The sequence below is a fragment of the Nyctibius grandis genome, chromosome 5, assembly GCF_013368605.1.
Source record: "Nyctibius grandis isolate bNycGra1 chromosome 5, bNycGra1.pri, whole genome shotgun sequence".
Lineage (NCBI taxonomy): Eukaryota > Metazoa > Chordata > Aves > Nyctibiiformes > Nyctibiidae > Nyctibius > Nyctibius grandis.
Window position 1 is genome coordinate 41,926,065 of NC_090662.1, and position 13,154 is coordinate 41,939,218.

General features: G+C 40.8%; 1 protein-coding gene across 1 annotated transcript; it reads right to left on the reverse strand.

The window, feature by feature from the left end:
* Positions 1 to 9,208: 9,208 nt before the first annotated feature.
* Positions 9,209 to 11,309, reverse strand: IL22 (interleukin 22). Its single transcript, XM_068402334.1, has 5 exons — positions 11,109 to 11,309; positions 10,270 to 10,335; positions 10,030 to 10,173; positions 9,743 to 9,808; positions 9,209 to 9,322 (listed from the first exon to the last, which is right to left on the reverse strand). The coding sequence occupies exons 1-5, from the start codon at positions 11,307 to 11,309 to the stop codon at positions 9,209 to 9,211; spliced, it is 591 nt and encodes a 196-aa protein (XP_068258435.1).
* Between the last annotated feature and the right edge of the window lie 1,845 nt (positions 11,310 to 13,154).

A 13,154-nucleotide genomic window follows, 5' to 3' on the forward strand; every position in this document is an offset into this window, starting at 1 on the left:
TAGGTAATGTTTGCCTGCAGTATATTTCCATTGTTTCAGTAACTGAAATCATACATTTGATTTGGAGCTAAAGGTTTTCTGTTTGCTGAAAACCGAATCAGTTTTAGCCTGCCACTTTTGAAAACCAAGAAAAACTCCTTCACAGTAAAATGGGAAACACTTGCGAAGCCATCTCTCAGGACACCTCTCTCTCTCTCAAGTGGGATTTGTAGCAAAACCCTGGCTGCTGTTGAACTGGCTGTCACAGAATGGCTGCAACCTTGATTCTCCAATGGTAACACCAAGGAATAAAAGCGAGGGAAGCCACAGCACAGTAGGCAACAAGATGATGTTCCAGAGGAGGTTCCATTCTCCCACCGGTGAACTTAAACCTATTGGTAATAAAGATGCTTTCCTCAGTTACGTTTCCCTTGGAAGCAGTCCTCAAGTCCTGAGAAGTCTGTGACCTTCAGTCAGAGACTGCTGCCATGGTGCCATCTCCCCAGCTTTCATTCAACAACCCCTTCATGTCTCCAGACTTCTCCCACTGTGTATCTGCCACCCTTGTGAAGTGCTGCTTTCAGTGAATCTCATCAGAAGGGGCATTTTTTGTGGAAAACATACTTAATTATCAGATACAATCACATCTGGCACTTTTTTGCTAGAGAAGATACAGGAGACAAATAATGAATTACTTATGAGAAGTTCAGTTTCCAAAGTATGTAAAATCCTGTGGCACAGGCCACGAGAGAAGTACCTGAGGGTACAGTCAAATCTGAGTTTCTTGTTGGCAGTATTTATAAAAAAGAGATTGCATTGTAAAGACTCCTAAAAGTTATAGAAAAATAAAATATCACAAAATGTAAATAGCACTTAGAGAGAAAGAACAGATCCCACATGTCAAAATATGCATTGAGATTTTCACTTCAGATTAGGTAAATTTTGAGGGTTTTTCCAATTAAAACAATGGAGAAACTTTGTGTTACCACCTAAAAGATAGCATTGCTTAATGCAATTAATATAATTAAATCTAATTCACCTTATATTAACAATGATAGTGATTAGATCTAGAAACCCAGGAGATAATAATGACATTCACGTTTCCTACATTATTTGTAATTTATTTTAGAAACTTTGGAAAAAGTAAGATCCTGATAATATCTAACTTTGGATAGCTTGCTTGTCTGAAGTTTTACTCTTTAGCCTATTTTTAGGCTTTACTCTTTACTTAGTCTGTAGACCAATGTGTAAGAACATGCACAATATTTTAAATTATGGAAGAGAAGTTTTACAAACACCTCTAAGAACTTCTTAAACAAACCAGAAAATTCAATCTCCTAATATTTGTAGATTCAATAAAGTTTTTAGAGAATCCTTAAGTGCAGAATTACAATTGAAGACCTGAGCATTGACTTTATAAACTAACTCCTATACACCCGATTAATTTTGTAACTGTGACAGAAGTTTAAATCATCTAATATGCTTGTAGGTGTGAAGTGAAGCTAATTAGAAAGTTGTTGATGTTCTCCATATGAAAATAGCTACTTTTCATTTTTTTAAATATAGACCCATTGTGTCCAGTGAACAACCAATTAAAACATTTTTGTTTTTACAATTTAGTAACAGTACTGGGCTGTCCAGTTTTTGAGTTTCCAGGAGAAAATCAACAATCATGTAGAAAAGCAGCAAAAACATTAATTTCTTCACAAAACCCATTTTCTACCAGCAGAAAAAAAAAAAAATGGAAAAAGGCTTCCAGTCTTAATCAAAGCTTCACAGCTACCATTTACTACAAAAAAAAAGGAAAAATATTTCCTTTGCCATCATTCTTCTGATTATTTGTATTTGTTACATAAGCAGAAAGAGGTTAAATCTATACCCCTCTGTATGGGCTGGAAAAATCACCTGGCAGCCTTGAATTTAATGACTTTTTTCCCATCTCTAATAAAAACTTTCAGTACTTGTACCCATTTGGGAAGACGGTTTTATCAGTTTCATTGCAAACTTTAGTGAATTTTGACATAATACCAGGCACCAAATAAGCTCTTCAGGGGTTGTAAAAAGTGTCCTTACATTTCCAGATTTAGATTAGATTATCTGAAAGCAAATTTTTCCACATAAGAATTCCTTTCCTTGGGAAGGAGCATTTTTCTAGCAGATTTCCCTTCATTCAGCTTAGCAGGTCCATAAAAATCAGAAGTTCTGTTGCCTTAATATTCAACCAACCTTTTTCAAAACTTGCAGGCAAGCCCTGAAAGGTATCCCAGGTCTGAAATGTTTGCCCAAACCTCTGAACATGCTGAAGTTTACTTTTACTAATCTGTCACTTCCGAAAAACAAACATTTTATTTATCATATACTCCTGTAACCACACAGGACACAATTTATGAACAGGAGATAATTTATCAATCTGCAACCTCTCTCTTATCTCGGTTCTGATAATGAGTTTATGGCATAAACCTAACCCTTCCAGCCAAAACTTCATACTGCGGCTCTAAGAAATTCTGTTTTACTTTTCAGAAGTGTAGAAAAGATGACTTGCTCCCTTCTTCCTATTTTCAGAGAAACCTCACATGTTCGTCTCACCTAAAACACACTATTTATTCATTTCCAACGTCGCTGGGTTACCAAAATAAGCTGAACTTCGTAACTGCAAGTAGTGTAGAAAGTACCAGTGGAAAACAGTTAAGAAATGAAAAACGAAATCTAAGTTTACATTCTTAGTGCCAAAAGATTTCCAAAGTAAAATGACATAAAGCTGCTTGTTTCTGATTCTTTCTCTTGCCAGTATCTTCACCCATGAGCAACATAACACCCTGAAGTCCATGTCTGTGATTTGTCACACCTAATCATAGACCACTGGAGGCTGGATGTCTGAATCTGTGCTCACCATGTGGGTCTGATGGAGGGGACTGGGCCCTCAGAGGACACCTCACCTCATCTGCCTAACATCCTTGCTGCTGATGGAGCTAGAGCCAGGCTCTGCAGGGACCTGTGGGCAGCACCTCAGAATTTCCTAGCTAGTTTTCTGGCACCAAAGCTAGGGCAGATTACTCATACAAGGCTATTACCAAAATCAGGAAAATTTGTGGTGTTTTACCAATTTGCAGGATCAGAGTTTGGTCACTGATTTGTTTCGTGTTCCCAGTCACTGCCCAGAAGTCATTGTCATGTAACTGAATCACTGGCAGAGTAAAAATGAGACCACGATGCCAAGGTTCAGCAGCTCCTTGTTTTGGAGACTTAAACCTCACATGTCAAGTTAAACCAGATGTTTAATGTGCAAGTAACTGTCCTGCATTTTCTGAGACACATATGGGTCCCGCCAAACCAAGATGCTTTTCTAAACTTAATCAAACCCCTGTTATATAGAGGAGCAATGATCACTGTGTTGAAGCTGACAAGTTAATGCCTGCAAAATAAGCATCTTGTTTGCCAAAGGCTGTGCTTGACAAACAAGTATTCTCCATATTTGAGTTACCAGACTAAAATTGAGCATCAGAGTTGATAATCCCTAAATCTGGGATTATCTACCTAAAATCTCAGTTATCCTTTTTTCTTTTGTCATAAAATATGAAAAAAAGAGAGAGAATCTGAATTTTCTTTGTTATTCAAGACTGGCAGGAGTCACATTAGAAAGGATAACTACTAAAAGAGAAAGGTTGGTCAAACCAGAAATTTTAGAGACATGTTTGACAAGAAGTATTCACCTAAGACAAAGCCTGGATACTTTTAGACCAACAAAAGGTCACCACGATGACAAGCAGTGTCTAATCTTTATTTTGGAATCTGCTTCCAAATCTATTCCAGTGTCAATACATCGGATTTTCTGGAACAAGCCTTTCATCAGAGCAGTCCAATTCATCTCTTCCATCTTAACATCTGTGTCAAAATCTTCCATCTTTTCTTTGTAATATTGACTTGATATATGTACAAACTACAAGCCTGACCTTATATACTTCGAAGCCATTAGGAGTTTTCTTTCTGTCTTCTGTGGAGCAGGATGAGATACATGATGAGCTAATGCATTGGGGAGCTCCTATGTCTCAAGGCCAAACGCAAAAGACAAATCAGAAAGTCAATCCTAACGACTGTATAGCTTTTAGACTTTACCACAGATACATGATTGCCCCATTACTTTCACAGTTTAACGAACGTCATCATCACTCCTTCAACGTGCTGTAAGAGTCAGAAGCGACTCTCTTTTGGAAAACTATAGGACAAAATAAAATTTAATCAGTGAAATTTTGCAGGTTTTGGGAAACAATATCATTTTGCATTCAGTCATTTGAAACTAGGGCTACAATTTCCATTGAAGAACCTTACTGGTTCTTACAGAAACAACCATACCACAGTTTCAAGTCAGCTAGTAAAAGACACATTTTTCAGTCTGTTTTTTCAAAATATTTCAATTCATGTTGCCCTGAGCAAAACAGAAAATGTTTTTAGTTTAGAAGATTTGCCCTTTCTCTTTACTCAATACTAGAGAAGAAAAATGGCCTGATCTTGGAAATATTTAATGCTGTGTCTTAATCCTTCATACTCAAAAAATGTTTACATTTGGGTCTCATGAGTTAATTTGCTGGACAGTTCTCAAAATAATTTTTTTTAATTTCTCCTTAGAAGAGGAAAGATGTAGAAATATCTTCTTTTCTAAACCATTCATCAGTGAATTCCAGACTAAATTATAGCAATTGATATCTGTGAATTTGGCCAGGGATTTGGAATTTAAAGGTTAAACAGAGAGAGTGGTTTCCTAGACTTCAGAAGAAATCTTTTCACTTACATAGTTGTTTAACACTTTTTCTTGTGGTGAAATTCATACAGTTCATCTGATAAGGTCTGCAGCTGCATGTTAACCAAGAAAAAAGTGTTACAAATTGATATGTGTTAAGAAGCACGTGTAGCCCCAGAAATGCCATCAACCTTAGCATGGTTTATATTGTGTAATTTTCTTCACCCAAATAAGACTTCCTGACAAATTCTTGAACAGTATAGGATCCTGGTCTGGATCCCCAAAAGGCTGTATTACTTTTCATCCTAAATATGTTGTTTTATGTAACATGTCATTGAGTAGTGGACTGCCAAAAATACCCTGGGACCCACAGAACCGCATTGTAGGTTTTCCTACTTTCCATGGTCATTTTCTTCTTCCTGGCAACATCATTCATAAGCCTGAGAGTGACTGTAATGTCTCTGCCAATTCTGCTTCACATTAGCAGGCCAGTTTTGCTCCAGGTTACACCAGTTTTACAAACATCCATTGGGTACTGATGATAGCTGTGACTGAAAAGGTTGTCAGGCATTTACTGTTGTTCAGTGCAGTCCACACCTTCTTCAAAGCAGCTAATTGTTTAGCTAATTGTGCTTTAAAGCACAGGCTGACATAAACACATGCCACTGGTTTACCAACAGGATAGCTTCAGCTCTTTGCATTGTCTAGAATATACTTTCAGCAGCAAATTGGAAATATCAACGCTTTATTATTCTAGGTCACTTAAAGAGTATATATTCAGAAATTGAATATGTATATCTCATAACTGAGTAACATTCCATGCAATGCATTTAAGAGACGTTTCTTAAACTGTCACCAATACTTACTCAGCAGGATGTGGAAACTTCTGTTCATTCTTTGGGTTCCCCTGCCTTCACAATATGAAGTTTCAGAGGTAGTTTAAATGTTTTATAATTTTCTATGTAGCAAAAAAAAAAGCGCCTGTTCTGGTCACCTAATGTTATCGAAGGGGAGGAAGAGCCAATGAAATGCAAATTTGGCAGTAGGCAGCTCTGTCAATTTTTGCTCAGGAAGAGGTCCTCCAGCCTCTATAATGGACGTGTCCTTGATGAAGGATGTGGAGTAGGTGCCTTCCCTAACAGCACTAGGTCGAGGACCTCTGGGAATTACAAGTAGTCCATGACTTGAAGGTGAGGTGAGGAAAGGAAAATAGGGCAACGGAAATTAGAATTACATGAACAAGAGGGTTTCCCTTTGGTGACACAACTGAAAAATTAAACCAAAAAAATCCATTTTGGGTCAGCCCAAAGCTCTTTTCCAACTCAAAATGAAACAGCTTGTTTTGCTTTCAAATCTCTTTTCAAGCTTTGAAAGAAAATGTACATAAAATTCTAAACCAAAACACTGTTTTGAAGTGTAAAACTGAAATATTTTATTTAGAAAATGTCAGAACAAAACATTTCAGCATTATTTTCTTTTTTTGATCTGTAACTATTGATTGAATTGAAATCTTGTGTGCCTGACTGAAAGTATGTCTTTATTTTATTTTTGTCAATAATTGATTGTCCCAGACATTTCCCCTGGTTGTAAGGGAAACTTCCTCAGACTTCTACTTCCTTTGTCTGTTCAAAAGTGACCATCATCCGTCATCCTTCACACACCCACAAGTCACACATACCCTGCAAGAAAACCCATGAAGGAAATTCTGCAAAATGTGCTGTGCGGCATTTCCAGGGCTCCAGTTCACGAGGTTTCCATGGCATAGTCCTCCAGCTGGTGGTTTTCAAGGTTGGAGGAGTTAATATTTGACTTTGGTTTTACATTTTTATGGACAGATGGGTTTTTATCTGGGTTTAGCCCCAGCGTGGAAAGTTTGAGAGATTTATTTCACCTTTCTGGGTGGGGCAGTTCAACAAGGACAATGTGGAAGAGGCCTAAACGACATAGAAAAAGGAAATAAGTTAATTATCCATTTGTGAAGAAATGATATCAACGAGGAACAGCATGTGTGTGGTTCATGGTCTACTCTCTATTTATAATCAAGGAAGAAAACAGGTATTTTTAGGGCAAAGTCATGTTATTCTGTCCAAAGGCACAATCTTTATAAACCTCTGATGCAGATCAGATGAATGGCACCTGGATAATTCTTATTACCCTCCATTGACTATAAAGGGAGCTGGGTATAGCTTGGGGATAGACTGCATCTGTCCAAGGTCAGTGAGATGAATTACTTATTTGGTGCTTAACCTCCCTCCCTTTGCTGTGAGCTGTCACAAGTTTGAGTGATAAGAGAAAGGATGTCAGCCAACAGCTCTTGACAGCATCATTGCTTAACCCACAAGAAAGAAAAGAAGTATCCTACTGAATATAGTAAAAGGTTAAACCCCAACACTGTAATGTGGTACCAAAGCCTGTCTGGCTGTCACTGTTGGGTCACTTCTGCCTTGACTGTGAACAGGCATGTAATTCATATGTTGTGAGATGCAAATGAGAGTGTGAAGCAGAATAAACCATGTTGTTTGCATCTAGTTTGACAGGTAACAGGCATCCATCACCCAGATCGATCTGTCTAGTCTGTATGTTCTCTGTGATAGTCCAGTATGTGAGTTCCCACAAGAAAGTGTTATAATTTCAGTTCACATAAACCTCATTCAAATTAGGTATGGATGGACACTTTTATCTCAAAATCCCTCCCTCTGGTTCAGGAGCAACATGGGACAGTTTAGTCCCACTTCAGTGCCATCTAACTTCAACAGCTGATGTAAGACATGTTGAAATTAACTATTTTTGGACTAACTTTGATTTCTTTTTGAATTTAATTGATGAAGCTACCAAGGCAGATCAAGGTAGATTTCCTGCCAACATTTTTCACATATTACAGTACCTCTTCATGGGATGTCTTCTAGATATCCTTTTAGCAAGCATTTTTGCATATGAATGTCCCTGATATGCTGTGTTTGCAAAACTTCTCCCCCCTTCTCTGCACTGCAACCCCGAGTCTTTTATTTGAGGACTTTCATGCCTGTTGCCCTGATGAACAAATGGTAAAGCCTTGCTCAATAAGTTTTCACCAGTTGCTGACAATCCACTATTACATATTTCCTCTGGCTTTCTCACTATTTGGATGCTTTTCACCTCTTTAACCTTGGTCCAGCCACCGATGTCCCTGGCTGCACCAGAGCAGCTCCTCTGTCTTTGCCCAGGAGACATTGCTGAAGGACATGATAACGATGGATTAAACTGCTCCACAGTGACTTGTTTTTTTTTCTGTCTGGGAGCTTGCATCGAGAGTAGGCACCAAGCACTTCTCTTCTGAAGCTGCAGAAATGATGCTGCAGCTCAAATCCCTGATGCTGCAGAACACCGTTTGTGCTCAGCATGCCTATGGGGCAGTGAGAACACAGAGCTCTGAGTTTTCAGGAGCAACTGCTGCTGAACTGTTTGTTGCCATCTCATCTGACCCAGGGGGGACAGTTTGGGTCTTTTGACCAGCAGCTATTCAAGATGGGATCCTGTCTACAGGCGTACTGAGACAGAATCAATGCACCAAACCAATGACTCTCATGAGTGATGCTATTTTTCTTACCTGCCCCCTGCAAGAAATGCTAATCCACAAGCTGCCCACTAAGCCCTGGCTTGTCATAAATTGAAATTGTAGCCTTATGGTGAAGAAGCATGTTCCCAGACCAAGCCTGCATCCTTTCTGGATACAAGAATACAGCCACTGGCCCAGAAGCCCCACAGGCACAATATGTGTTATCTCCCATGCGTTTGAGGAGTAAAAGAGAAAAGCTCTGTAAATAGCCATATTTGAGGATCAAGATATTTATTATAATAAATTAAAGAGTAAGCATTTGTAACACAATCCATCTGATATAAATATCACACAGCAGTTTTAATTTCATAGTTCACTTAAAAGCCTCTAGTACAGCTTCATAAATACATTTCCTTGGATATTTTTAATTAATCTTTATAAATAAAAGTACTGTATAATTATTACCTTAAAATAAGTTACCATTAAATATGAATGACAAAAATAATTTCTGAATTAGTCTGAAATACCAACTTCTCAGGTCAATGTCAGAAGGGGGCAACATATGCAAGAGAGATTTCCAGGTAAAAGGCTCAAAACATCCTGGCTACATATCCCTGCCTACCTTGACCAAAGCTGATTCACAGTTGTCAAATCTCAGCACATAAAATACAGAAACAGTTGCCTTATTCCTATGAAGATGAGGAGGACAGGAGCGTGCCTTCGAAAATAACTAATGCCCTGCGTTGAAATGGAGCTGCAAACTCTGTCCTGGAGTTTTCATTTTCAAAGGCGGCAGCAATATGCATCCTGTCTGTGCCCACTGAGTTTGCTAGTTTTGGCACAGGTGAAAAATATACTGCATCCATGGGTCGGGGGTATTTTTTCCACAATAGTTAATCAATTTGAGTAATAGTCAGAGTTTTTTGGCGACATCTCTTCAAGCCTGATCTGAAATTCTTTCAGTTTTTCTTCTTGTTCCCTCCTTTCTTTGGGGCATCAGTACAGGCATTTTCTATGTAGTCAAACAGTAAATCCAGTTCTCCAATGGCTTTAGTCTTTCCATTCTCTCCTAACTAGAAAAGAGCAGAATGTAAGTTTCAGCATCTTGTTATTTCTCAGAAGATTGAAATTAGGCTTCTCACAGAAACTGAACCAAGAATTTACTCTCCTTTTTCTTTCAAGTAGTTCTATTAGACTCATCATACCGTAATGGTCTAATAAACTGGCTCATTCAAATCCAGACTAGCATAGACAGTTACCTGCAACCTGACTTCTGGAGGACAATTTTAAATAACCATAACACGTGCACAGAGTTAGCAGGAGGAGTGAAGGAGCGCTGGAAGTGGAAACATCACTAATCTCCTCTTTAATGGCCCTTCAGGCTTCACCTCCTAAATAATCTCCAGAGTTTGTTTCATAATTAGGTCAGCCTTAATCCAACCAAACAACTGGGGTTTGGAACTGCTCTTTTTAAGTGTTGGGAAAAAATGTACCTTTTCCATTTTGCTCTTCATTTCTTCCAGGTTCTTTTCAATGTGCTCTCTGTGTCCTGAGAATTTCTAAAAATGGAAAACATCCAGACATAATATTGACAGCTGTATGCAACAATGTGCTTTTTTTTTCTTTTTCACACCTTTCTATCAACCTTGAGTTTGATATCTTTGATCTGGAGTTTCCTTTCATATCACTGCCTTCTGCTGCTGTTTGCAGCACTCTGAGATTCAGGAGCACTGACAAGAGTCACAACTCAGAGAAGGGAAAGAAACTCCAAGCTACTCACACATCTGCTCAGTTCCGAGGTCAAGGATGCCAAGAACTGTGCCACCTCCTCAGCGTATGGGTACTGGTCCTTGGCCTCGGTGAGGAGGACATCTTTCACTACAATCTCCGCAATCCTCTTCATCATGTAGCAGCGGTTGTTTTCCTATGTATGCAAGTAAGAGGTCACGCTAAATCACAGCAAGAGATCAATGAGGACTGCAGAAGGATGAAAAGAGCAACCTCCTGGTGTAAGGCTTACCTTGATGTTAACATAGAGCTGCTGCCCAATGAGCCTGTTGTCTGTGTCATGGTCTGAGACCCTGGCCTGAGAGTTAAAAAAATGAAATGTCAGCTGGGGATGGGAACCTTACTTAAAAATTAATAATAAACCCTCAGGTTTTCATCAATAATAGTGCAGGTGAAACGAGGGAATGGACACCATAGACAGCCTGTTACAGGTGGATAAGCTTGGACATTGTGTCTGTTTCTTCCCCTAACTGGATGAAATTCAAGGTCAGTATCACCGGAAAATAAATAAGCAGAAGTCTGAATTCCTGTCGCCCTCTTAAATGTCAGATGTCGTAGTGGTTACGATGACTAAACCAGATGCCACAGGTGGCCAACCTCACGGTGGCCCACAGCACTGCTTGGAGGTGCTGCAGCACCCGATGGCATACACCAGGAGGGACCCACCCATGGTAAGAGCAGCCAAGAAACCTGCCCAAGCAGAGAACTGTAAGATGCATGTGGAGCTGCCTGGCCATGGCTGGAGTCACAGACAGGCCCAGATCCGAATGGACTGGGCAAACAGAGAAATTTAACCTCATGTTTCACAATTGTCCCAGTCTAGCAGCAGCCACTTGAGAGAAGGAACTGTGTTGTGCCAGGGGCTGCCTTTCCCTTGGGGAGCAGGAGGAGGTGAGGCAGCAGCTTCCCCTGGCTACACAACCAGTGGACAACAGACCCCCTCCACATGCCCAAGCTCTGCCTTACTGCAAATACATGTTTTTTCTGGAGAAAGGCATGAGAAAGAGAGAGAGAACTGGCAGAGGAGAAGGTCCTCAGATCCTGACATGAATGACACGTGGGTTACCGTACCATTTTAGCCAAGGTGTAGGTGCGATTCCTGATGTAGGGCTGCTGGAAGTTGGTCTTCCTGAGCCTGCAGGCATGATAGGTGGTAGAAGCCACCCCTGCCCCTTTTGGAGGCAGAGGGCTGGTGAGAAGAGGGAGACAGAAACAGCAGCAGCAGAAGACCCATCCTGAGAAGCTCTTGGTCAAGGTTTGTAGGGAGGCCATGGCTCACGGTCCAAAGTTGTCCGCCCCAGCAGGTTGCAGCTACAACACTCAGCACTGATGAGAGACAGTAGTGTTAGCATCAAGGAGAGTGGACAAGGCAAAGTGAGAGAGGCACAAAGGCTGCAAGCCTTACCTTTGCTGTGATTCTTGATGTGCTCTGCAGGAGGTGAGGTGCACCTTATATAGTGCCACCAACATCTCTCAGCTTTTTTTTTTTTTTGAGTACTGGTGGTGAATTAAAAATGACATCAGCAAGTCTCTTACTTTCCGGTATCCTCTTCTGAGAACTGCCTAACCACTATAAAACCCACAAATACAACTTCAAGGCCATAGTAATCTTTAGTTTCTTATAAAATAAACCAGATTTTAATGCGGGGCAAAGGAGGGGCTTTTACTGGGGCAGGAATCCTGGATTCTTTTTGCATAAAAATATTTGAGAAGTTTATGGGTTTGTGCCTTCTGTCCTGATTGTACACACTAATTGGACTGGCAATTTGATTGCAGATAATGTAATTTAGATAATTTTTTGTTCGTCTTCTGTGGTAAAAGACTGGTGCTCCACTGGTGCTGACTGGTATAGACAGAATCACAGAATCAATCAGGTTGGAAGAGACCTCTGGGATCATCGAGTCCAACCATTGCCCTGACACCACCATGTCAATAAATGGTCAGAGACTGCACCAGACCCAAGGCATTGACCACCCTGCAAATGTTCCTACCCTGCAAATACCCTTTCCCACTCAGTGGCACACTGGAGTCACCGGCCATCTGCCCATCATTGTGCAATCCTCTCTGAGAGATCAGTAACTGGGTAGAATCAATACTGCATTTATCACATCCCTGATCTCCAGATTCCCATTTTCTAAAAAATTGTCCATGTTCCAGGCTGTAACCGGGTGTAATGACCACAGCTGTGGTCATGCACTTACTTATCCAGGTGATTTCCGAGTTCCTGAACCCATTCTGCTAACGTAAAGCAGTGCTGCACCTTCAGCCTGAAATATTATGCAGGGTGCTAAAGGGAAACTGTGCTCTCTTTAGAGAGTAATTTGCAACCCAGCTGAGATGGTAATGCATGGGGACACAGAACTGGAACAAATGCAAACTCCTCGTTGTCTAATGCCACAGGGCACACAGGTGACCAATGCAAGAAATCTGACCTGGAAGACCAAGGCTTCAGCTCTGCCTCTGAGAGTGAACAGGGGCAACCCTGGGGCTGGGCTTCACCCCTCGTGGATGAGGCTCTCGGGGCAAAAGCCATAATCAGCTTTACCTTGCGGGCTGAAATGCCCAGCTCTTTTGCTTATGCAAATGGAAAGGAAGCAGTTAAAGACTGGCTGGCACCAGGTTTATGCTTTAGCCTCCCCTGAGGCATCCGCGGCATGAATTCATCTCTCCATGCCTCAGTCCTTATTCAGTTGCCCTCAGATACCTGCCACATCAGCTCTGCACAGCTCTGTGCCCTTGAAGCTGCACTCTCACCCTGAAGCCATCATCACCACATCCCTTTCCATGCCCCTCTCAGAGTATCCCACCCCTTCCCGTGACCAGCCTCCAACAGCATCCTGACTGCAGCGGGCAGCAGAAAGCAAGTCTGGACCCAGGATGTCGACAACCTAGTTCACACCTCAAATGTACCACAAAGTTGTTCAAGAACATGTTTATAAACTCTTTTCCGTAAATTTTTCATTTGCCAGGCTAATAGGCCCAGTGGGGGAGCAGGTTAATGAGAAGATGGGAGTTATACTTAGCCAGAAGACAGACATTAAAGACCAAACTGAGAGAAATCCGGACAGAGAGGCTGTTTTGAAGGATTGGCCTCCCCTGAAGTGTAATCCCATGAAC